Source organism: Poromitra crassiceps (genome assembly GCF_964638095.1).
Source record: "Poromitra crassiceps genome assembly, contig: HAP1_SCAFFOLD_141, whole genome shotgun sequence".
Taxonomy (NCBI): domain Eukaryota; kingdom Metazoa; phylum Chordata; class Actinopteri; order Beryciformes; family Melamphaidae; genus Poromitra; species Poromitra crassiceps.
Genome location: NW_028152224.1, coordinates 191,643 through 217,094, shown reverse-complemented (window position 1 = coordinate 217,094; position 25,452 = coordinate 191,643). Strand labels below are relative to the sequence as shown.

Here is a 25,452-nt window from a genome sequence, read left to right as displayed (position 1 = left end):
GACAGTCACCACATTTGGAGGAGACACTGCTTCCTGTATACATAGACTCAGAATGGATATATGTGTTGTTCTGAGAGTTTCAATGTTTGTGCATCTGTTAATGTTTGTGTTCAAGGATTCTTGTCTAAATGTGAACACAAGTAAAAATAGTAAAGTGTGTGGCTTGGGTGTGTGTGCGAGCGTGCATGTGTGTGTGCGCGTGTGTGCGTGAGTGTGTGTGCGACTGTGCGCATGTGTGCATGTGAGTGTGTGTGAGTGTGTGTGTGTTACCTCCTGTAGGACCTCGTTCTCCTCCATGTACATCTTGGCGGCGTTGCTGGCGCTCTCCGCCTGCTTCTTGAAGGCTTCGTTTGACACCATGAGAGTCGCCTGCTGGGAGAGGAGGGTGGCCAGGCGGCGCAGCAGCCTACACACACACACACACACACAAATGTAAATCACAATCACTTTTCACATGTGACCCAGGCACATCAGAGAGCAAATAAGAGTAGTTTCACTTTTGAAACAAAACTTGGTGATATCTGGCCCACAAAGTGCATCAAACAGAACATAAAAGAGCTACACTGTTTCAAGTTCTTTCACGCCGCCGCTGCTCCCAAAATAAGAGTATGTCATGAAAAATGTCATTAAGTTACAATCACTCTGCATAAGCAAGCTTTTATTTTGAAACGAAGGCCAGTGTTGGCAGTGACGAGTCTGCAACGTTGATGCATGAAACGCAGCCTGATTGGCTGCTCTAATCACAGAAATTGATGTGGTATGTTTTGGAGTTATTGAAAACATGCGCTCGTCACGCACGACAAAAGTAACGTATGGCCGTCAGGAAGATAGATAGTAATAATAAAATGCACTGCACATGGAACTGTGTTTTGGTTATCGTTTAACCAATCATCTTCAGTGCAGCAAAGGAGTATTTCAACTACCAATGGTATGAGTGTAATTCGACTCTCCCTCTCAATCCAACCAACGTGTACAGCCAATCAGAGGCAGAGCAGGGCGGGTCTCGTAATGTTAGTAGCAGGCTAGTCTGCATCACGACGCAGAGTGCTGGAAACCATTATGAAATCTGGAGAAGATACGGCTGTAGTTGAGAAAGAAATGAGTTAACAAATGGCGCTGGACATGGATCACGTTAAGAGGAAACTGGTACTGACCGGAAGCTGTTTTTGAACTTGAGGAAACCGGTTGTTTTCTTTGGTGTGCTCGAGGAGGCTAATGTCAGCTGCTAACGCTAACACCCGCTAAAAGTAAGTGTTCATCATGAGTTCCCAGTCACAAAGCTGTGAATGTATGTAGCTACTTTGTTTTTCGTTAGAATTGCATACATATAGATACATTGTAAATGCATAGACAACACGCCATATTCAGGTTACTTGCATATCACATAGTTATAGACAGACACACATAGTCCATTCATCATGAATTCCATTCCACTTAAGCCATGTTCACATTACAGGCAAATCCGATTTGCTACTAAAGTCATTAATCATCATTATCTTGATTGGTTTCCCAAATCTGATTTGGGAGTGTGTCTGCACTGCCACAAATCTGATTTGGGTAAGTGTTCAAGTGGGATCTGTGTGTCCAGATACAATGAGCCAATGAGCCAACATAGAATGTTTCTGGCAGTGTTTGCATGTCTGCTCTCTGCTCTTCAAGTCCCCGCCCCCTGCAAAAGACACTCTCAAATCTGATTTGGGTGATCAGCGCGTCCACACTGAAGTCACATCAGTCGAAAGCAGATTGGAAACGACCTCCATATGTGGTTTCGGACAAGTGACACAAATCAGACTTGGAGCGTCCAGACTCATAAAACCAATCTGGATAGAATCATTAATATGTCATTAAAGTTCACAAATCAGATTTGGCCTCCTAGTGTGAACATGGCCATAAGAGACAGACAGCCTATCTGTTGTTCTGTCCCTGAGCGGGACACAGTGCTGAAACACCTGCCCTCGCTCTGCCAGCTGCTCAAAATACACATTGTGAAGATATGTGAGGCGTATTCTGCTTAAACAATTGAAATTAGACAAATATAAAAGGTGAAGTTGTTGCCTTTCCATCAGTGCAAAAGGGTGGATAATTTAAAGAATCTAAAAATATAATATAGCTTTGATTTGTTGGGACTCTTTTGGTCACAGCATAATTCCATTTTGTGGTCTTTTGTAGTATTGATCTTACAATATTTTGATTGTAATGCACAGTAGGCCTACAGACAGTAGATAATGTGCTTGATGGTATCTGAGATAACCTTACATATTGTAGGGTTGTACCTGTCTTTACACTGAGATAAACTGGAACATTTTGAGGTTTTGTCATTTATAAGTTATTATTGATTATTGATTTTCATTGTCTGGCCCACTTGACACCACATTGGGTGGCATGTGGCCCGTGGATTAAAATGAGTTTGACACCTCTGACTTAAGGCATCCATTAGTACCATGAATAACATGCTAGCTTGTCGGGAAGGGGGCTAAATAATGCTACAAACATGGGTTAAATTAGGGTGAAGGAAAACTATTTCAAAGGGGTTCCTTGACCTGTCAGCTCAATTTATCTAAATGAAAATTGGTTCAATGGGTAACCACGAGTCTCCTCTTTACAGATAAGGTAGCATTTTTCACAGCCTAGCATTAATAGCTTGTGGATTGATTTCTTGTTGTTGCTCACCACATTTTGTCTCAACATGTGTGTTATGCATGCAAATACTTCTGATGGGTAAGGGGGAAGAAAATGTTGACAATGTATTTTACCAAAATGTTTTTGTATGTGTATGCTGTATGGATTATTAATTTCCCATTCAGTTCACATGCTCTGTCAATGAAAATAAATAAATATATATATATATGTATAATAAAAAAAAACATGGGGAAATAGATCATCTTAGTCTGGTGTGTTGATCAGAGTTGTGATTAACTCATTGGCTGCCAGCCACTTCTGGAAAACGGATGCTCCCAGTGCCAGCCCTTTCAGAGCGTTTTCAGTGATTAGTACACACACAGGCCACACACAGGCCAAGGCGTGTGTGTGTGTGTGTGCGTGTGTGTGTGCGTGTGTGTGTGTGTGTGTGTGTGTGTGTGTGCGTGTGTTTGTGCACGTGTGTGTGTGACAGACCCAGACATACAGTAGTCAGATCATGTGTCAGAGTCTTCAACATGTCACTCACCACCTAATATAGCAGCATGACACACACACACACACACAAACACACACACACACACACACACACACACACACACACACACACACACAGACGTGTAGACATGGACACATAGTAAATACTAGTCCAGATTAGTCAATTACTCAACTGACAACTAATCGATTATCATTTTGATAATCAATTCACCGTTTTTCACAAATCTGCTGGTTTCAGCTTCTCCATGTTCTCAGGGCCGCGGGAAGTAGGGGTGCACCCCCTAGAGTTTTTCCACAAAAAAAAAAAAAAAAAAAAATTACAAATGTAATTAAAAAATATTTTGCAGTGCACTATGTTCCTTTTAAGAATGTTTCGGGAAATTAAAATGTAGCCTATTTAAATAGAATTATCAACAATAACAATCAAGGAAGTTACATGCTTGTAGGCTAGAGAAGAAGAAGAAGCGCGCATGCACGCACATGTTGTGTTGAACCAACCAACAACCAATACGAATTGTTTAATCTGGCAATAAAGAAATGTGAACTTAACATGCTACTGTATTTTAATAGCCTACTCAAAAATGCACCTCCCACTATACAGCAAAGAGAGGAGTCAATGTTTCTTGATATATGCCATTCAGATCAGAATAATTAGTCTAGTCATTAAGTTTGCTGATAATATTTCTATCATGTTAAGTCTGTGTCATGTTAACTGGTGTATTCAGAGCAAATAGGGAGATATAGAGCATTATCATCATGCTATATATCTCCCTCTTTGCTCTGAATGAGTGAGAAAAGGAGAAAATACTGAATAATTACATCACAACAGTAACCTAATGTTAATTTAAAATGAGATATTCCTCTAAATATGGCAAAAAAATGTAAAAAAAAAACGTCCAATTTTTTTTCGGCCGGGCCCTTGCGGGCCCCACCGAGACTCCCTTCCTCCCAGCACCCCCTGCTTAAAATGACTTCCAGCAGCCCTGCATGTTCTTGTCTCTGTTGCATCTCTTTATTAAATTAATTGGGGGATTTTTGGCTCTGAAATGTGAAAAGTCACTCCTGGCTCTACCTAGCCTGCCAGGGGCATGGGTCAATATTTTTGACTTTTATAGACCAAATAATTGATCACCCCCCCAAAAAATCAATACATTAAATCAATAATCAAAGTTGCAGCACTAACACAAACATCCAGCCCCCCCCCCCCCACACACACACACACACCCTGATATTAGTGAGAACACATGTACACACCATGTACACACACGGTCCGTCTCACACGTCACCTCTGACATTTCCAGGCCGAGGTGTGTGTGTGTGATATGTGTGTGTGTGTGTGTGTGTGTGTGTGTGATATGTGTGTGTTGTTGACAGGCGGTGAGGTAATAAGTAACTTATTACCTCACACAGTAACACAGTGGAGGGGGGCGGGGCTAACGGGGGCAGGAGATAAAAGCCCTGGTGGCGCTCCATTGGAGTGAATGGAGATGTCGGGACTCTTCTATCTAAATGGCTCTGGGTGAAACCACGCCCCCATGTGTCACGTGACACGTGGAGTGGAGGCTGGCTTGACCGCAGTTGGATTGCAGGCAGTCTGCAGTAGGAGGGCATAAAAAAACATGCAGCCTGGTGGCTCACCTGGTGGCTCACCCAAGGCCGGATTAACCATAGGGCAACCGGGGCAGGTGCCCCGGGGCCCTCGGGGTGAAGGGGCCCTCCAAAAAAATAGTTTTTCTTTCTTTTTTTTTTTTGGTCGGGCTCATGTTGGGCTCCACAGAACTATGACACAAATCTAAGACCAATCAGGACAAAATAAAATGTGACCTGCTCTGACCAAATCAGTCGCTTGTCGCGCTGGCTGTTTGTCTAGAAAACGCGATTTTATCAGAAAATATTTATTTCTGCTGTTTTGGGGTTTCATCAGATTATAGTAAAATAAAGCCTTGGCTTTCATTCTCTGTAAAGATTATTGTGAAATTCAACCGCTAAATATACTTTTGAAGCTCTTGAAGGTAGTGACAAAACTGAAAGTAAACTGCGCTGCTCTCTGAGCCTGCTGCTCTCTGCTGCGCGTGCAGCCTCACGTTGCCAGTTAAATGGGTGTGTAAGTACTTGCAAATGGTAGGCTATATTATAGACTACTCTAGGATTTAAAACGCTGTTTCTAAAGTTTGTCAGGGTTGTATTGTGGAGTTATGTTATTGGTTTGTTATTTTAGACTAGTTTAGGCTGTTTATGTAACGTTTTAACCTCTTAAAAATCTGCCTCTTCAGGGGTTATGATAACGAACATGGCAACCCGTCTGCCGTCTCTGGGGAGAGCAGCTGCGTAATTTCTGCATCCAGTGAAAGTCTGTCTGTCTGCCTGTCTGTCTGTCAGATTGATAGACTAATACTAGTCAGTAATCTGCGTGATAATGTTGCTTGACTTTTAAATTCAATTCACAGATGGCATTAGACTGAGCTAATTTCAGATTATTTGCCTCATAGCCTACTTTCAGCTGTCTGTCTCTCTGTCTCTACTCCAGAGCAGAAACGGGTCCGCTATAGATTCTTTGTTGCTGTTATTTGTAATGATTATTACAACAATTACAATTATTACTACATTAATGTACAATTATTAGCCTGCATTAATGTAACCCTAATTAAAAGAAATAATGTGGGTGGGGCGTCAGATGATCTTGGGTGTTACAGAACAGTTTGTATTGATAATAATAATAATAATAATAATAATAATAATAATAATAATAATAATAAGAAGAAGAATTGATAGGACTTATATACCGCCTATATATATAGCCTACTCAAATATGCTTATACATGAATATTTCCCTGGGGTTAAAGGCTGCATTACAGTAAAGTGATGCCATTTTCTGAATTTACCAAGCTGTTCTAGCTGGTCTATTAGTTGCCTTTACATAGGCTACTTTGTCATGATATCCACTGAGGTGTACTGAGATGTCATGTGTACCTGTTCAACCAACAAAAGTATCTATCTATCTGTATATTCGAATAAAAGACCAGGGGTCAAATGTAGTGTTAACACATTCACTGCCAGCCGTTTTTCAATACTGTAGTTAGCTTCTGCCAGAGGGTTTTTTTGAGGATTCTGGCTCATCTTTCAAGAGCCGAGGATTCGTTTCTGTTAGGATTTTGTGAACACACAATATCTCAAAAGAACTAATAGAATGTGTGCTTTCTCTGTCTAAAAGAGTTAGTTTGTAGAGTTAGTAGTTATGTAAGCATTAGCAGTTGAATACAGCATGGTTTCAGCGTCTGAAAATGTATTCTGAGATAAACGGCTTTTTGTGAAATTCGATAGAACAGTCACTTTAACCATTCATTTTTGGCATCACTAAGACGTCAGACATCTAAACAATAGTTTTGAACAGTAATTTCCTCCATAACAGCAGGAAACACCCCTCTCCTTCAAACTCCTCCCTCCGTGTGTGTTCTTCTTGGCTGCAGCGGGCGTGTCACAAGCTCGTTTCTGTTGCTGCTGTAACCTCGCGTCACCAGGCTCACTGCTTTGCTGCTGCTGTGCCTGTCTGCTGGCGGCCGCTGGGCAAGTCTGGATGGGCTCGCTCGTTTCTTGGGGTTCTGAGAGCTTTGATGAAGCTTTTGCGATTCTGGTCTTATTTATGCTGCGTGTTTCAAAGTGTGTTCCACCCGTAATCTATTATGCAAATTTGCAAAACCCCACCGCCAGCTCCCAAGCGCGAAAGCGTTTTCGCCAATCCATTTTCATGAGAATGGCTTCCTCACACTGCTTTTTGCTTGCCTTCCTCTAGAATGGAGAGCACTGTCGCCACTTAGTGGGTCGGTGGAATGGATTGTAGACGTTCGGTGGCTCCAATATTTTTATAGGAGACGTGGGGGGCATTGATCCACGTAGCACCGTCAAAATTTTTTTTTTTTTTTTTTTGACGTCTCAACTCGTCAGTCAACCGTTGGATTTTTTTTTACGAGTCAACTCGCCATTGGCAGTGAACGTGTTAATTTGGGCGTAGAGCTTTTTTGGGCTTACACAGATTTCTACACATACAGTACATGCACAGTTTTATACATTGGGCCCCAGAAGTGGTCGTGGTTTATAGGGAAAGTCTCATCAAATCTGGCAAATTTATTTTCTAATCTATTAGAAAATACATTTGCCAGATTTGATATGATGGCTCATTTGAAATGCTGTAAATTAAATCAATGAATGAAATAGATAAACTTAATTTGAGGTCTTAAATTCAGAAAGTCCAGTTTCCAGGATTTTCCAAGTGGTTTCCAGGACCTTACCATGACCTACCCCAGATCATAACACACCACCATGCAAATGTACAGCCCACTCCAACCGGAGGTGGTTTCCAGACTTTACAAGTAGTTTCCAGGACTTTCCAGGTGGTTTCCAGGACTTTCAAGGTGGTTTCCATGACCTTCCCATGACCTTACCTGCATCATAACACACTGCCATACATCAGCCGATCCTTTCGCATCTGAATTATTGTATAACTAGCTGGTCGCTGACAGGAGTAACCATCCTCAAACCAGCCGAACTACTTTATAAAAAAGCCCTGAAAATACTAGATAAAAAACCCTTTTCTCATCACCACTGCCATGTTATACGTAAATATGGCATGCTAAGTTTTGAGAACTTTAGAAATTTCACCTCTGCCTGTCTAATATACAAAGTTCTACATGGACTGGCGCCGCCTCCTCTTGCTGACTTTATCAAATATCGTGCGACCGCCAACTCGACCCGTGTCACCCGGGCCATTACGAACAAGGTCTGTGAGGTCCCCTTTAGAAAAACTTCCTTTAGTCAGAAGACCCTATCCTTCATGGGAAGCACTCTCTGGAATAATCTACCTCCCTCGATTAGAGAATGCCCGAGTCTCGCCACCTTCAAAGGCCAGTTGAAAATATGGCTCAGATCAAACCAACAATGTGATCACAATTAACATACTTAACAGATAATTTGCCATGTTTTGCAGCATGCTCTGTGTGTTTTATTTATTTTATTTATTTTAGGTTTCACTAACCTTTTATACTATTAATTTTTTTTGGTACTATTAATTGTGTGTTTTAATCATTTTTGGTTTTACTAACTTTCTGTACTTTTAATCTTTGTTGTATTATTAATTTTTCTTTCGCTTTCATGATTACATCAACCTGCCATGGGACTACAGGTGGAAACTAGCCCTTGGGCTACAACCTGGCATATTTACTGTACGGCTGTACTGTTCATTAATGTGTAAAGTCCCATTCTTTAAATAAATGAATCTGAATCTGAATCTGAAATTTACAGCCAAATTTAACTTGGGGAAGTGGTTTCCAGGACTTTCCAGGACTTTCCAAGTAGTTTCCAGGACTTTCCAGGACTTTCAAGGTGGTTTCCATGACCTGCTCATGACCTTCCACGGATCATGACACACTGCCATACAAATTTACAGCCAAATCCAACATGGGGAGGTGGTTTCCAAGACTTTCCAGTGCTTTCCAGGTAGTTTCCAGGACTTTCCAGGTGGTTTAAAGGACTTTCCAGGTGGTTTCCATGACATTGCCATAACCTCCCCAGGATCATAACACAGTGCCATACAAAATTTCAGCCCAATCCCACCTGGTGTGTGAGCATGCACATGCAGACAACTTCAAGAAAAGATGTTTATGTCTCAGAATTAACGTCAAACTTTGAGGCCGTTTTTCTCAAAAACACAGTTTGGAAACAGTCGCGACATAAAGGGGTGTATCTCCCTCAATTGTTGGACTACAAAGATAATTTTGATATCCCCAGAAAGCTGAGAGTCTCCTCTTTCCAACGGTGTATACAACTCAAAATGTATTTTGGGGTCAATGTGACTGATTTTGTCAGAGCAGGTCACAAATGTGTTTCCAAGAAGATTAAGTCTGATGATTTAGTCTCATTGGATGCCTGTGGGCAAGTGGTGACCAGGGGCGCGGGAAGTGGGGGTGCTTGTGGTGCTGCAGCACCCTCTGCTGTTTTGTATTGGAAATGTAATGTCAATAATTTTTTCATCATTGTAAAGCCACAGCACAGTGAAGAGGATATTAATGTGAAGATTAGCCTCTTCCTTTTGCTCTCAGAGTGCATCAGATTCATGCATTTTACTTTAAAATGTACAAAATTTATTTGTCCTATGAGTGAGTGAGAAACAGAATCTCAGAAACTGAATAATGCCATAACAGTATAATACTAATGTTAATTTAAAATGAGATATTCCTCTAAATATGGCGAAAAAACATCCAAACATCCGGACGATGGGTAGGGGGGCCCCTGGAGCTTCAGTGCCCAGGGGCCCCTGGGGGTGTTAATCTGGCTCTGGGCTCACCTGGTAGCACACGTACAACGGAGGTTCAGTCCATCATGCGGCCGATGCGGGTTCGAATCCGACCCGAAGTCATGTCATCCCCTCTCTCTCTCCCCACCCTTCCTGTCTGCCTACTGTCCTATCTGAATAAAGGCAACAATGCCACAAAACATAATAAAAAAGGGCATAAAAACTAAAACTATGTGTAAATGGATGATCACAAAAAGGTGAACAAATCTAAATTATTTGTTATCCGTTTGAAGTTAGAATTAGCGTGAAGTTTTCTGAAGGTTTAATTTTACATTAAAAAAAAATGTTGTACAGTTTCAAGTAAAAATGGATCAAACTGGCGCACTTTGAGATCAAAATGAAGAGACTATGTAGCGGCTAAGCCTAGAACTTTAAGCCACTGAGGTGGCTTAAAGTTTCTTGGGTTGATGAATGTGCCCACCGTTTAATGCTCTTCAACTATCAAGATAGGCAAGAATCCATACCGATGCAGTGTCATTCACCATAACAATTATTCCATAAATACACAGCACCAACCGTAGCATACGGTGGCGGTCAAAAACTGTATAGCTTCCCCGTCTAGCAACACACCTGGAGCATGATTGCTAGCCACCTCCCTAAGTAACCGGTGACTCCAAGCAACCAATGACCCAAGGGTGCCACCTAGTGCTCAACTTTGAACAGGAATAGGAAAACCATAAAATGGCTCCTACACTCCGGCCCCTAATTGTAATGACATGGACATAACAATTCATACAAATACAATTAAGGAGCCATAAACCACATGATACAAAGAAAACTGCAATTTAGCACAAATGTTAGCATACAGTACATGTTCGATATACAGAGCACTTGTTAACCAGCAATCTCATGTAGCAGGCAAAGTTTCATCACGGGCCTTTCAATGACATTAAACCTTGTCTGCGGGCGCACTGAACGCACAAGTCCTTTCTTATTATGGAAAGCCTCCACGACCTTTCCTCTGCATCCCCTGCATGTCTTTCTTCATGCGGCTGTCCACCACCTTGAACACTCCCTTGATGCCGGCGGGACGACGCACCTTCTTGCCGGCGCCCTTCTTAGACACGACGTACGGCACTTCTCTCTTCTCCTTCCACTTCACTTTGAACTCCTCCACCATCTCCTTGGTTACCGGCACCGGCTTCCTCCGGTGTTTCCGCTCGTCGTCCACGAACCACTCGTCACAGTGTTCCTCAGAGCTCGCAAATTTGTGGAAAGAGCCGTCAACCAGGTTCCTGGCTCTCTTTTTGGATGTAGCGATCCAACAGCCGAGGGCCAAACCTTCTGCATCCAGGATCCTGGCTCGCTTACTCGTGTTTCTACAGGAATAACCTGGATTTCGTCTTCATCAGGCAATCCTGAGGGTCCTCCCTTTTCCTCCTCTGGCTGGGCAGGCTCCTCCTCCTCAGCCTTCCTTTTTTGACCTGTTTTCTTGTTCTGGAGCCACTCGGTCTGCCGGAGTTCACTCTCTTCATCTTGCTCCAGGTCGATCTTGGAGAAGATTCCCTTGCTGAACCACATGCTGGTGTCTCGCTCTTTCTTCTCGTCCTTTTCCTCTAGCTCCACCAGCAAGCCGTTTTCCTCGCCTTCATCCTCCTCTTCCTCTTGGAATGTTACTTTCTTTGGTGCCGCCTTCTTCTCCAGCTCTTTCTCTCTCTGCTCCACCTCTTCCATGTCTTCATCGTCTAGATCAGAAGCCAGGGATATTTTGTCCTCCTCATCCTCCTCTTCCTCAGACAGTTGGAGGTAGTCTTCTCCTTCCACCAGGGCGTCTGCTCCCTGCATGTCCCCCTTGGAAATCTCCACCAGCGCCTTGGCCTTGTTGATGGTGTTGAGGGAGAACCTGGAGGAGTCGATGGTGTCGGCGATGGAGACGCCCGGCTGGTCCATCGTCGTCCACTCCACCCTCTCCCTCTGCTTCCTCTCCTTGAAGTCATGCTTGTACTGCTGACTCAGCCTTTCCTCCAATCTACACACCGAAATCCTGTTGACAACTACTGAAGGTATCTCAGCTTCCACGCTGTTGTTGTTACCTTGCGAAGGACCGTTTATGACCCATCCCAATGTCGTTCTTATAGCATATGGGCCCTCCCCATGGCTGTTAACAACCTCCCAAGGTTCCAACATCTTTGGAGCATTGCTTCCAATCAGCAGGTCCACATTAGCTATTATGCTGGGAATCCTTACCTTTGACAGGTATGGCCACTTTGCCAAATCTCCTTCAGTCGGAATGTTGTCTTTGTTTACAGGCATTATTGGCTGAGTGAGGACCTCTGGCAGCCTATAAAAGAGGTTACTCTCCAAACCAGACACTTCCAAGCCTGACACCGAATAAGCTGGCACCACTTTTTCCTGTCCCATAGTTTGTAAAAGGATGTGGGTTTGTCTGCCAGCAAGATTGAGCCTGCGCATAAGATGCTCTGAGCAGAAGCTGGATGTGCTGCCAGGATCCAAAAATGCATGTGTATGTATTATCTGGCCTCCGTTGATGGACTTGACTTGGACTGGTAAAATGGAGAGAAGACAGCGATTCCTTCCGGCCCCTATATGACCACAGATTTCATGAGATGATGTGATGTCGGCTCTATCCATCTTGTCAACATGAAGCACGCTAGGATGACTTAGACCACAAATCCTGCAGGTTGAACGCTCCTCACACTCTCGACTCCAGTGCCCCACACCTAAACAGCCGAAACAAAGCTCCTTCTCCATTAAAAAGCTGATTTTATCTCTGTGCCTCTTCCCTTTAAAACGTTGACATTCCTCCAATAAGTGACCTTGAGCACAGCACACACAAGTTGACTCTCTGGAATTCTCAACTGAGTGTACAGGTGCAGTGCTGGTGGCAAAGCTGTTTCCTTTGAGTCGATATCCTACTTGTGACTTCATCCTGTTGGCCGCCTTCGCACTAGTTGTTCCAGAGGGCATGTCCTGAATGTCACCAAATAAGGGGTCTAAGAGGATGCGGACGTGTCTCTCAATGAATGTGACCAGATCCTTGAACACAGCTCTGCGTTTTGATGTCCCCAAGATGTCATGTGCAGCACTTCTCCATTGCTCTCTCAGCTTATATGGCAATTTAGCCATGACTGCCCTCATGTTGCATGGCATGTCCAACTCCTGCATGTACTGTAGAGAGTCCATGACATTGCAACATGAACGCAAAAAAGGGCATAGGATTGCAATGCATTGGCGTCTTCAGATTGTACAGAAGGCCACGCCAACGCCCTTTCCATGTAGGCAGTGGCCACCTGATATTGATTGCCAAAATGTTCTTGTAGCAACTGCTTTGCTTGAACATAGCCATGCTCGGGAGCCATATGCTGACAGCTGCGCACCAGTTCCCTAGGCTGCCCTCTAGTGAACTGTTCCAAGTAATGCAGGCAAACACCTGTGCTGACCTTTTCCTCCACTCCTTGCTCAAATGCTCGCTTAAAGGAGATGTATTGAAGAGGATCCCCGTCGAATATGGGAATATGTCTTGGCGGCAATAACATTAAACGTTGTTGTTGGACCATAGCTGCTGCTATTTCATTTTGCCTTTTCATTATGGTGCAAATGTCTCCAAGCTGCCTTTCTTCTGGCTGTGCATTGAACAAGGGGGAGGCCAGAACTTGTGATGATGCATTCACTTGCAACTCATGATGGCCACTCTGCATTTCAGTATCAGTTCCCAGAGCCAGCAAAACAGGTGGTGGGGGCTTATTAGCCGGCAGTGACCAATCCTTACTTGGCTGGGGCTTGTTGGAATTGACAGGCTTGTACTCCGTTGCCATGGGATTAAGTATGTTTGAAGCAACAGCCTTTCTGCTCCTAGTCAGATAGGAGCTCATAGCATTTGATGGTGCCCTGACACGCCTTTGCACATCCGAGGCCTGTTGTAAGACTGTTAATTTAGCAGTAGATGCAGCTAACTTAGCCTCCAGTTCGACTTGTTCTCTCCTCCTCTTCAACTGTTGCTCTTGTTCCTCCAAAGCATGCTTTTCCTTTAAAGCTGCTATATGAGCAATCAGTGCAGCGCTTTCCGCTTCTTCTTGGATCCTGGCAGAGGAAGTTGTGCTTAAATGTTTGCTATCAACATTTGAAATGCGGTCCTGTGGCAGAACACCATCATCATCATCCTCATCCTCATCCTCATGTTGATGCCACGACAACCATTTTTCCACCTCAGACACACATGCATTGTTGCTAATCATTTTTGCCTGGAACCAAATGTCATGCATTTGTTTTTCCTCCTCAGGCAACATACCCATCAAAGTACCATGAATACCCTTGGCTTCATCACACAATTTGACAAGATCACACAGAGCACATTGAACCTCTGAGTTTGCAACATTTGCTTGTATAAGGCCTTGTATATTTTCTCTTAACTTAGTAGCTTTATTTAGATTTGATTTCCTATCCTTTTGCAACCGTTCAATTTTTCCTGCCAATGCCTTTGGAGTTAACTTAACAATGCGCTTTCCTTTAACCTGTTGTATGTCCGCATTAGTGGCCGTGTTTGGCAAAGAAACAGCCGATTGCGCAATACCCTCAATGGGCCTGTCCACAACTTCACCGTGCAGACTCATGCCTTTTATGCGGCGCGTGGGTGTATGCGTGTGTTTTCCAAGGGCGCTTGAACGCAAAATAAAGTCACAAAGTCAAATGTATTTGATCACCAATGCATTGGAATTTTCTTTTTTACCCCCGTCAAAAACACTGTGCACAGCTTTAAACATGAATGGCCATAAAGTGTAGCGCTACACGTACCAGTTGGGCGCCTTGATGCGATGAACGATGAATGGATCAGCTCCCAGCGAAGTCCTCACACTGGCGGGCGGCGGCACATTGAAGAAACGTGTGGCTCGATAGCTGGATGTAGCAGCCGGATAGCAGGCCTCCTCCTGTCTAGATGAAGCAGATGAGCTGGCTGGGTCCAGTGAACAGCGCGAAACAATCATCGGCGTCGTTAGCAGATCTCGGCGTCCTCTCGGTGTAGTTAGATGAAGCAGATGAGCTGGCTGTGTCCCGGTAACAGAATGGTTAACAGCCGTCGGCGTCCTCTCCTCATAGTATAGGCATATAGGGTAGCGGCCAGGGCTCCGGTAGATAGTGTATCAGCTTAATTTCCAGCACAATCCCCACTGGAAATTACAACAGCGTCAGCCGTTAACACTGCTGCATGCGTCGATTTAACTCCAACGTAAAGCATAGTTTTTGACTTAATGTAGCGGCTAAGCCTAGAACTTTAAGCCACTGAGGTGGCTACATAGACGGTGACCTAATTGACGCGCCGGCCAACAGCAGTGTCTGTAAATAAATAAGATTCCGACTCCAGTTTCTTGGGTTGATGAATGTGCCCACCGTTTAATGCTCTTCAACTATCAAGATAGGCAAGAATCCATACCGATGCAGTGTCATTCACCATAACAATTATTCCATAAATACACAGCACCAACCGTAGCATACGGTGGCGGTCAAAAACTGTATAGCTTCCCCGTCTAGCAACACACCTGGAGCATGATTGCTAGCCACCTCCCTAAGTAACCGGTGACTCCAAGCAACCAATGACCCAAGGGTCCCACCTAGTGCTCAACTTTGAACAGGAATAGGAAAACCATAAAATGGCTCCTACAGACTAGATCTATGAAGAACTACACACATCAATATCTTCTTTACCGTTCTGTGGTTTTACAGCGATGAAAAAATAATTGTTTCCCTATATATACTATATATATTCTGCATACAGGTTACTATATGGTAGAATTATGCTTGCATAAATAATACCAAAATCACTTCAGGGGAGTTTCAAGTAAAGTAACATTTTGCTTTGTAGGCAAAACAAGAGTAAAATTAAATCAAAAGGGAACTTCCTAACTTATTGGCTGGAATAATATTCCGACAAGATAATAATATACTGTAAGCACTAAAGCAGGAGTTTGCAGTCAACTAGTTGAAATTAATGTTATTAATATTGTTTATATATATATATTTGTTAATATTAACACGTTCACTGCCAATGACGTGTTGATACGTCAAAAAAAATCCAACGGTTGACTGCCAATGACGTGTTGATACGTCAAAAAAAAAAAAAAAAATTTGACGGTGGATCGTTGATCTAACCCTTTTACATCTCCTATTATAATATGGGAGCCACCGAACGTGTACAATCCATTCCACCGACCCACTAAGTGGCGACAGTGCTCTCCAGACTATTGAAAGCCAAGCAGACAGCGGCATGGAAGCCATTATCATGAAAATGGATGGGGCGAAAACGCTTTCGCTTTCGTGCTGGGTGCTGGCGGTGGGGGATTGCAAATTTGCATAATAGATTATGGGTGAAACACACTTTGAAACACCCGCAGAAAGGCCAGAATCGCACGCATTCCAGCTGAGCTCAACCGAAAACCCAGAAACGAACGAGCCTCATTCTCATACTGTAGGCGAAAACGCTTTCACGCTGGTGCACACGGGCGCACAACGGTGGGGGGTTCCAAAAATAGACTGGGTGGAAAACACACTTTGAAACACGCAGCATAAAGCCTAGAATCGCACAAAGCTTCATCAAAGCTCTCAACCGAAAATCCAAGAAACGAGTGAGCCCCATCCACACTCGCCGACGAGGGGGCCGCCAGCGAGGGAGGCTGCTCACTGCTCAGACAGGCAGTAGAAACTTGCTTGTGACAAACGCTGCTGAAAGCCACCAGACACGCCCACGGAGGGAGGAGTTTGAAGGAGAGGGCGTTCAGAACTATATTGTTTAGATGTCTGATCTCTCACTGATGCCAAAAATAAATGGTTAAAGTGACTGTTCTGCCTGTTTGATTGAATTTCACAAAACTGCGATTATCTCAGCTTTCAGTCTCAGACGCTGAAACCATGCTGTACTCAACGGCTAATATCTACATAACTACTAACTCTACAAACTAACTATTTTAGACAGAGAAAGCACACATTCTATTAGTACTTTTGTGAACTTTGTGTTCACAAAGTCCAAGCAGAAAATAATCCTCGGCTCTTGTAAAATGAGCCAGAATCCTCAAAAAAAAACTCTGGCAGAAGCTACCTACAGTAAAAAAAAAAACGGCTGGCAGTGAATGTGTTAATATGTATTGAGTGTAGTCAGAAACTGCTACTAATGACCACCATGGATTTGAAAAAAAAAAAAAAAGTATTTTTTGCCTCTATTTTTTTGGGTGGGCTAAAGCCCACCCAAAAAAGGCCTAGAACCGCCCCTGTTGCATCATGCGGGCGTGGGCTTGGTTTCACATAAACTGGGTTGTGAAAAGTATACACGCTACCAGTATTGTCATTTAACTATACCCAGCCCTAATTGTTGAGACATTTGGCACCAGTTTAATGCGACGTGTGAAAAGTTCCTAAAGTTTCCTGTCTCCCTTTTCAACAGATTGTGTCAAAAGGTTTGAGGAGGAACTGAAAGCATGTGGATTGCAACAGAAGACTCAACCCTGTGTGTGCTGACAGACAGACAGAGAGCTGCTGAGTAAGAACAACTCTGACCTGCTCTAAACATAGAGCAGGCCTACAGCTGTCACACACACACAGGCCCTGTCCCAAAACACTCATTGTCCCCCACCAAGGGGGGCTATGGATCCACCAAGGGGGGCTATGGATCAGACGGTCTCCGTCTATTTGTTTAGTAGTCACACTGTGATGTTGACTTTGTGCCTCTAGGGGGCGGCTGTTAGATGATGTCATCATTTCTACTATGATGTCATAGATCACTGATGATGTCACAGACGGTGATGATGTCATGATTCATAAGTGTCTTAAATCATGCCTCTGATGGCCTTACTGATGATGTCACTATGCAGTGTGATGTCATAGTCGGGACCTATAAGGGGGTGATCTGCAAGTCCTCAGTAGTTGTTCATAGAATAACCTCACGGCAACCTTCTGCACAGTTCCCATCTTCGAATCTTGCAGACTCAGCTATCAAGAGCTATCAAGTGCTACAGCGTTCCCAGTTATCGAGACTTCAGTTTACCAAGTGTGTCTTGGACATTAAGTATCCCACGTAAATCCACCAGTCTCACATGCAGCAACCTTAACAGCGGCATTGACAATGAATGGGACGGACCCAAGGGATGGATCTACACTTCACTGGTGGGGGACAACATATTTACTATAGAGCTGAACAGTCACGTGACGTCTTCAGCCCCGGAAGAGAGTTCCCCATTCATTTTCTCCATAGACATTTTGAAAAAGCCTTATATAACGACTTTTAAGGCTGGAACCAAGCCAACCAGTGACCTACTGAATCGTGACTATAAAACATTTCAGTTGGAGCAAAACCAGAAATTAAGATGGAGGAGGGTGTGGGGAGGGGTGTGGGGGGGGGACTACATTTTGATCCCCCCCCCCCCCCCCCAACTTGAATTCAGCGTTACTTAAGTTACTTAGAAAGTAATCAGATTACCGTAACACATTACTAAGTATTACTAAGCTCCTGACTTTTTGAAGTTGTGGTGTCCCGGTGCTCCCGGGTTTATTTAGAGCCCGGCTCCTCGTTACGGAGCAAGGAAGCAGGAAGCATTCTTCCCAGTGAGCCACTCTTGACTGAGGCTTCCACCAATCACAGGCCAGGAGGGATGCACACCTCTGACACTCTGACCAATCGGCTTCAGGATGGAGGATTTACACTCGTAAAGCGTGTGGGGTGTGTGTGTCGGTGCTAAATGTTTCCGAGTGTACAGTCACTAACGCACGTCCACACACACACACACACACGCACGCACGCACGCACACACACTTGGACAAGCTGGTAAGTTCTGAAAATATGTGTATATTATTGTGTTATTCCAGCTATCGTTATCGGTTGTTAAGTTATAGTAATATCAATTAAATAATGAAAAACAGCCGACTAGTGAAAGCGGCTAACGCTATTGCTAGCCTGCATGTGAAAACCATTGTGTACCTATAACGTAGCTGGAGTAACTCATAAAACACATATTTTCTGAACTTACTTCAGTCCCCAACCAATGTTAATTGCTCCCGCACCTTTCTCAAAACAATGTTCTTTTTATTGGGGTCCATTGATGTCTGGTAGCCAGCACAGCCAACCCATGAGCCACCCGACTTCCAGGGAGCGTTAGATAACATGAAGCCGTGTGTCTTGTCTATGACGATAGATCTATAATGTGCAGAGCCTGTCCAGCCAATGACGGCTTGAGACTGGCTGCCACAGCTGTCAATCATCCATTTTTATCCCTTTTTATATGTCAAATAACTACTTAAAAACAAACTGATCAGAAAAATGACCACTTGCACAGGCATTAGCATGATAATGACTATCTAAAATGATACAAACCACCTTTGGAAAAAAATTATCTGACGTGTACTGTGATTATTTCGGTTGTGATTTTCCCATCCACTAACATGGGGGAGGCGGGCCTTGTGACCTATACTGGCTTCAGCCACCAGAGCGGCAATCTAACATGCAGCGGCTTCACTGAACGGGAGCAGAGCTGCACCCTTGGTGTGCATGCGCGTGTCTGAGTGTGTGTGTGTGACAGCATGTGTCTGCGTGTGTGTGTGTGAGAGCCTGTGTGTGTGTGGGTGTGTGTGTGTGTGTGTGTGTGTGTGTGAGAGCCTGTGTGTGTGTGTGTGTGTGTGTGTGTGTGTGTGTGTGTGTGTGTGTGTGTCTGCGTGTGTGTGTGTGTGTGTGCATGTCTGAGCATGTGTGTGTGCGTGGCTGCGTGTGTCTGCGTGTGTGTGTGTGTGTGTGTGTGTGTGTGTGTCTCACAGGTAGAGCAGCAGGGCGAAGCCGGCGATGTACTCGTTCCTCTGGGCTCTGAACAGCTTCATGTGGATGTGCTCGATGGCCACAGGGTTGTTGGTCAGGTCCACCTTCTCTGTGACGCTGTACTTCCTCACCTCACGGAACGCATCTGCACACACACACACACACACACACACACACACACACACACACACACACACACACACACACACACACACACACACACAGGATATGAAGATCCTTCTGTATTCATACAATCTAGGGGAAAGTGTTGTTTTACATTTGCTTTGTCTGAGAATGGATGAATTTAATTTGTTTTATTTTAAATTTATTTGATTTAAAAAGTATATATTTTTTTACACTGTGAACTCAGACAGAACCTCACAAAGTTTGTTTTTAATTAGAATTTTTATTTTATTTGACATCTTGGTTTTGCTTTGGACTCAATTCAGCTGTTTCACATTGATTTGATCAAGATTTATTGGTGGATAAAATAGAGAGAAAAAAATCTGATTAACTCATTGAGTGCCAGCCACTTTTGGAGAACGGACGCTCCCAGTGCCAGAGTTTCAGAGCGTTTTCAGTGATTTCTCGAGGCCCACAGAATATTGTGTGATATTACTATGTAAACACCGAACACGCAAAAAGAACAAGGAGACTCTATTGTATCATCAGCAAAAAAAAGTTTATTGATACCATTTTCCGTTCTTTAGTTATCAGCCGGAGAAGATAGGTCAAAAACAGCAAAAACAGGCATTTCAATTTAGAAGCTGAGATATTCAGCCTTTTGTGAAATGCAGCATTTCAAGCACATTCACTGACTCTAGCTAATATTTTCTGATGTAGTGATGTGGTGTAGTTGTGTGCTGCCCTGCGTGCCCCACCCCCCTCTCCCCCCCTCAGCTGAAAACTCCTCCCCACACTAGTAACACACAGCCTCACACACCCAGCGTCTATTTTCGGAGTGCTTTTTGTGCGCCGCCTAAAGTCGCCGACTAAAGTCGTCATTGGCACTCAATGAGTTAATGTGATATTAATTTCAACCATATTACCCAGCTCTACTACTCACACCATTGATATACACACACCAATAACAACACACACACACGCGCACACACACACACACACACACACACACACTCACGTACCGATGAGGAGGAAGACGAGGATGGCGATGGCGACCATGAAGGAAGTGTTTCCATACAGAGCGATGGTCTGGACCAGACTAGACTTAAACAGCTTACTCCACCTACACACACACACACACACACACACACACACACACACACACACACACACACACACACACACACACACACACACACACACACACAGTAAACAGTAGAGATGCATTAGAACACAGATATAGATGGTTTTCACAGTATTTTGTTGCTATGGAACAGTTTGAAACCTAGCTAATTTCCTGTCAGCTATTGTATTAGCATCAAAGACTGTACACACTGCAACAGGAAGTTAGCTATTTTTTTTTTATATCAGACACAGGTTTGTGTTCCTACCTGACATGTTTCGACGGTAATACTTCCGTCTTCTTCAGAGGTGTCACTAGATGGTGTGTGACGTGTCTTTAACAGCTGATGTTGTTTACAGAGGCGTGATCGTCCTGTCAGATTTGACAGGACGACCACGCCCCTCGCTGTCATTTCGCCATTTGAGAACGCTGCTCCAGGTGGTGGAAAGCATGTAAGCCCCCTCGTCCCGGTTCATCGTCGTTTGCGCCCGCTTCCTGATCTCCACTGCCTCCATAATCCAGCGCTGGTGTTTGTTGTCCTGGGTGCGGATGACTTTGGCCTTATCCCAGTCCATAATGTGGTTCTCCCTTTTGCAGTGATCTGTGATTGCTGATTTGAGATTTTCTTGTAGTGCCTGTTCCTTTATAGCCTGTGTCTGCCTTTTTGTTGTCTCCTTCTCACATTCCTTTTGGTGCTCTTTTTTGCGGGTGATGAATGACCGTCCTGTTTCTCCTATGTATGATTTATTGCATGATTGACATGGTATCTCATAGATGACGTTACATTTTTTGTTTGGGTCGATTTTGTCTTTTGGGTGCACTAGCAGTTGTCTGAGTTTTATGTGTGGTTTGACTGGTGTGCTGATGTGACGTTTGCTCATGGCTCTTATTATCTTATGGCAGCATTATAACGGAGGAAGAGGACAAAAAACAAGAGGAACAACACATCCACAACGCTCTCAAAACCTGCCACTACCCAAACTGGGCCATAGAAAAGGGAAAACAGCAAGTCAAACAAAGACAACACACCGGTACAGGAAAAAAGAAACCGGACAATAAAACAGAAAACATAGGGGCGGTCACACTACCATACATCAGAGGCATCACTGAACGCATACAGAGAGCCATGAGCAAACGTCACATCAGCACACCAGTCAAACCACACATAAAACTCAGACAACTGCTAGTGCACCCAAAAGACAAAATCGACCCAAACAAAAAATGTAACGTCATCTATGAGATACCATGTCAATCATGCAATAAATCATACATAGGAGAAACAGGACGGTCATTCATCACCCGCAAAAAAGAGCACCAAAAGGAATGTGAGAAGGAGACAACAAAAAGGCAGACACGGGCTATAAAGGAACAGGCACTACAAGAAAATCTCAAATCAGCAATCACAGATCACTGCAAAAGGGAGAACCACATTATGGACTGGGATAAGGCCAAAGTCATCCGCACCCAGGACAACAAACACCAGCGCTGGATTATGGAGGCAGTGGAGATCAGGAAGCGGGCGCAAACGACGATGAACCGGGACGAGGGGGCTTACATGCTTTCCACCACCTGGAGCAGCGTTCTCAAACGGCGAAATGACAGCGAGGGGCGTGGTCGTCCTGTCAAATCTGACAGGACGATCACGCCTCTGTAAACAACATCAGCTGTTAAAGACACGTCACACACCATCTAGTGACACCTCTGAAGAAGACGGAAGTATTACCGTCGAAACATGTCAGGTAGGAACACAAACCTGTGTCTGATATAAAAGAAAACCTATCAATCTAAGTAAAGTATAGACACTATGAACCTTTTTGGATTAGGAAGTTAGCTAGGAGCAATCTATAATGTTTATGTTGTCAAGTTTAAACAAGTCTATACAATAAATATATATACCGGTATATATATATATATATATATATATATATATATATATATATATATATATATATATAGATATATATATTTTTTTGTGAATGCTTGCAGCATTCTACTGTAGTTTTTATTAAAACAGCATCCACAAGAAATTTGCCTAAAATATATTACTACAGTTATTACTACCAATTGAGTTATTAATATTAATTTAAATATTAATATACTATTACCACCAGTTAGTTATTACCATTATTGCTACAATTACTATTATTACACTGATTGTATTTGTAAAGCACTTTCCTGAAATACAACAGCAAAGGCTTGTTGACAAGGTTTTCTAATGTGTTTCCGCAGGTTTAAATCCCATGTAGTTAATGGAGCTCTGCCTCCATCTAGTGGCCAGACCACAGAAGTAGAACACATCAGAAGACTGTAGCGTCACGTGCGTTTTCATTTCTCTTGTGGAATAAATAGCAGCAGAATGTGACTTCCTGCCTGCAAGCCGAAGTGGAAAATCCTCCAAGAAACAAAAGTCATGAATTGAAGCAGCCGGCTGATATGAAGCTCTGTGTTCTGAGTTCTGACATATTACCTCTCTATTGTGGAAAAGAAAAGCTCACATTCAGCAGGTCTAAAGCTACAGGATCCAGACTGATATGTGGAACATCTCACTGAGTCAGACAGACTCCAGAGAGCCTTCCTAGTTTAGGTTTCCAAGTGGAATAAAGGTCTTAATGTCATAAGACTCACATTCCTCTGTGGTGAACTTAATGACCACATGTTGTCTCACTCAAGAGCTGTGCAACACTGAAAAATAGGAATGTTAACGATTAACCATTTAATCGTCGATTAAGCGTCGTTAAGTATCTTCGCTGTTGTGCCAGGACCTCGAATGTCACTTTTTTCACTTTTTTACTTTTTGTCATAAATCAGTACCATTGGTCACCCTTCACGTCTCTGTGTGGTTTTTACCAAATGCAACCAATGGAAAAGCATTAAAACGAGCTTGTGAGTAAATCTTGTAACGCCATTCGCCCTCAATCTGTCAGTCAAACCTCGAAATTCGTCCCCTACCTCCGTCTGTACCCCGCCATGCAGGACAATAAACCCGGAAAAGTCACACGGACATGCTGTATATTTCTGATATCGTTTTGACTAATCCTGGCTTCCTCTGACGTTAATAGATCAATACAATGTTTTCCAGTTATTCCTAGGCTGCAAACTTGTTTTAACATGCAAATCGGAGTGGTTTCTGACAAGAATAAAGTAACGTTAACGCTACGTTATGTCAGACTGTTCTCATCCCCATGGTAAAGCCTTCCCTCGGCCATGAGAGGCGAGGAGCACTGCTGCTGCTACTGCGCGCGCCCCCGCGGCCCGGAACTTGGGGCTCGTGCATGAGCATACCACTCTCTCCCGCCTGACTGGCCGGGAGAGAGTGCTTCCAAGTCCGACTGATAATATAAACAACATAATTTGAGCTTATCCAGGTAAGATATTAATAAAGTAATGGCACATTCAGCGGGAAACTAACTATAATTAAGACATGTGCCAACTTTGACGACGTTTGGTTCAGGATTTTAAGAGCAAACAGGTTTTTTTCAACTTCCTGAAAAGTTGCTGTTTTAGAGATTCGAGGTCCTGCCGCGACAGCGACGGTATGTAACCCGATTCAAATGAATGAACTGTTTTGACCGACAACATTGTTACTTTGTATCACTTCAATCTCCAGAGCTCACAGTGTGTTAATTATACCAGTCCAGCAGAGGGCGTACCTCACCCAGATGGCGCAACAGGAGGAGCGGTCACGCGAGAAGGTTGTCACGCATGTCGCCATGTGAGGACATAGGAAGTAGATTGAGGAAACCCCATGAAACAAACAGGTGCTACAATTAGCAGCAAGCTTGGGCTAGCAAGAGCAAACCACAGTCCAGTGTGGAAGCATTACACACTAAAAGACCAAAATGCTATTTATGTCAATATTGCGACGTCGTTCTCAAAATTCAACTCCAGGGGCAATTTAAGATCGCCTGACGAGCATCGCTGAACGTCACGTTACGTTCCATTATCGCTGGACGCTGATTTTGGACGCTGTCACTCATAAAGGTTATAAATTCTAGGCGATAGGAGAATGCATCCTGTGTGCAGAGACAATAACAGAAGCCTTGCTTTATGGTGGAGAAGGAGATGCTGCCATTAAGCCTGGTGGACGGTGAGGGATTTCATGAAGTTCATTGAACCAGGATTTTATTATTATTTTCGTTTGTGATTCATGCCATGAACGTCACATAAATAATATGCAGCTATTGTGTGACTGTGAGGTTAAATAAAAGTTGAACTGAGAGAAAGACGAGACAATGTTAACAATTAATCGATTAACTGATCATTAAGGTGCACGACTGTTGGAAAATGCATGAAGTTCCCATCCCTACTGACCGACAATCATCTTGTGATTATTCTGAATATGCTGACGTGTTGTTGCTTACGATCTGCTGTTTGAATCTAAAGAACAGATCTCAGCACACTGGAGTCACACTTGTTTTTAACGTGCTTACATTTTTTCTGTACCCGAGTACTTTGAGAGCAAAGCAAACCAGAGTCAAATTCATTGTGTGTGTACATACTAGGCCAATAAAGCTGATTCTGATTATCATACCAATGATCGATACAACGTGTATCCTTAAAACACGCGGACTGTCGAGTCAAACGATCCACCAGCATCCAATACAAAAACATCTACATTTGACTCATCTATAGCCAAGACTTTTTGTGCTCTGTCTAGGTAAAGGAGAATAAGATAAGACACTTTATCATTTTAGGCATATAACAACATTATGTTTGGTAACCAACCAGAACACGATCAAAACAAGATAAGGTCAAAACAAGATAAAAAAACTGTATTGCACACAACAGTCTGCTGACTTCAGATCAACTCTGCTTTAACTACATGCAGCCTGTCCTCTGCAGTCTACTGACTTCAGATCAGCTCTGCTTTAACTACATGCAGCCTGTCCTCTGCAGTCTACTGACTTCAGATCAGCTCTGCTTTAACTATATGCAGCCTGTCCTCTGCAGTCTGCTGACTTCAGATCAGCTCTGCTT

At 43.5% G+C, this 25,452-nt stretch overlaps 1 protein-coding gene across 1 annotated transcript in view; it reads right to left on the bottom strand.

The window, feature by feature from the left end:
* Positions 1-25,452, bottom strand: part of LOC310770643 (uncharacterized protein) — a 125,569-nt gene that overhangs the window by 93,321 nt on the left and 6,796 nt on the right. Inside the window, exons 3-5 of the mRNA XM_083663385.1 lie at positions 20,375-20,475; positions 19,230-19,374; positions 271-406 (exon numbers count right to left, since the gene is read on the bottom strand). Coding sequence (XP_083519511.1) covers positions 271-406; positions 19,230-19,374; positions 20,375-20,475 — 382 coding nt within the window. The remainder of the gene's footprint in view (positions 1-270; positions 407-19,229; positions 19,375-20,374; positions 20,476-25,452) is intronic.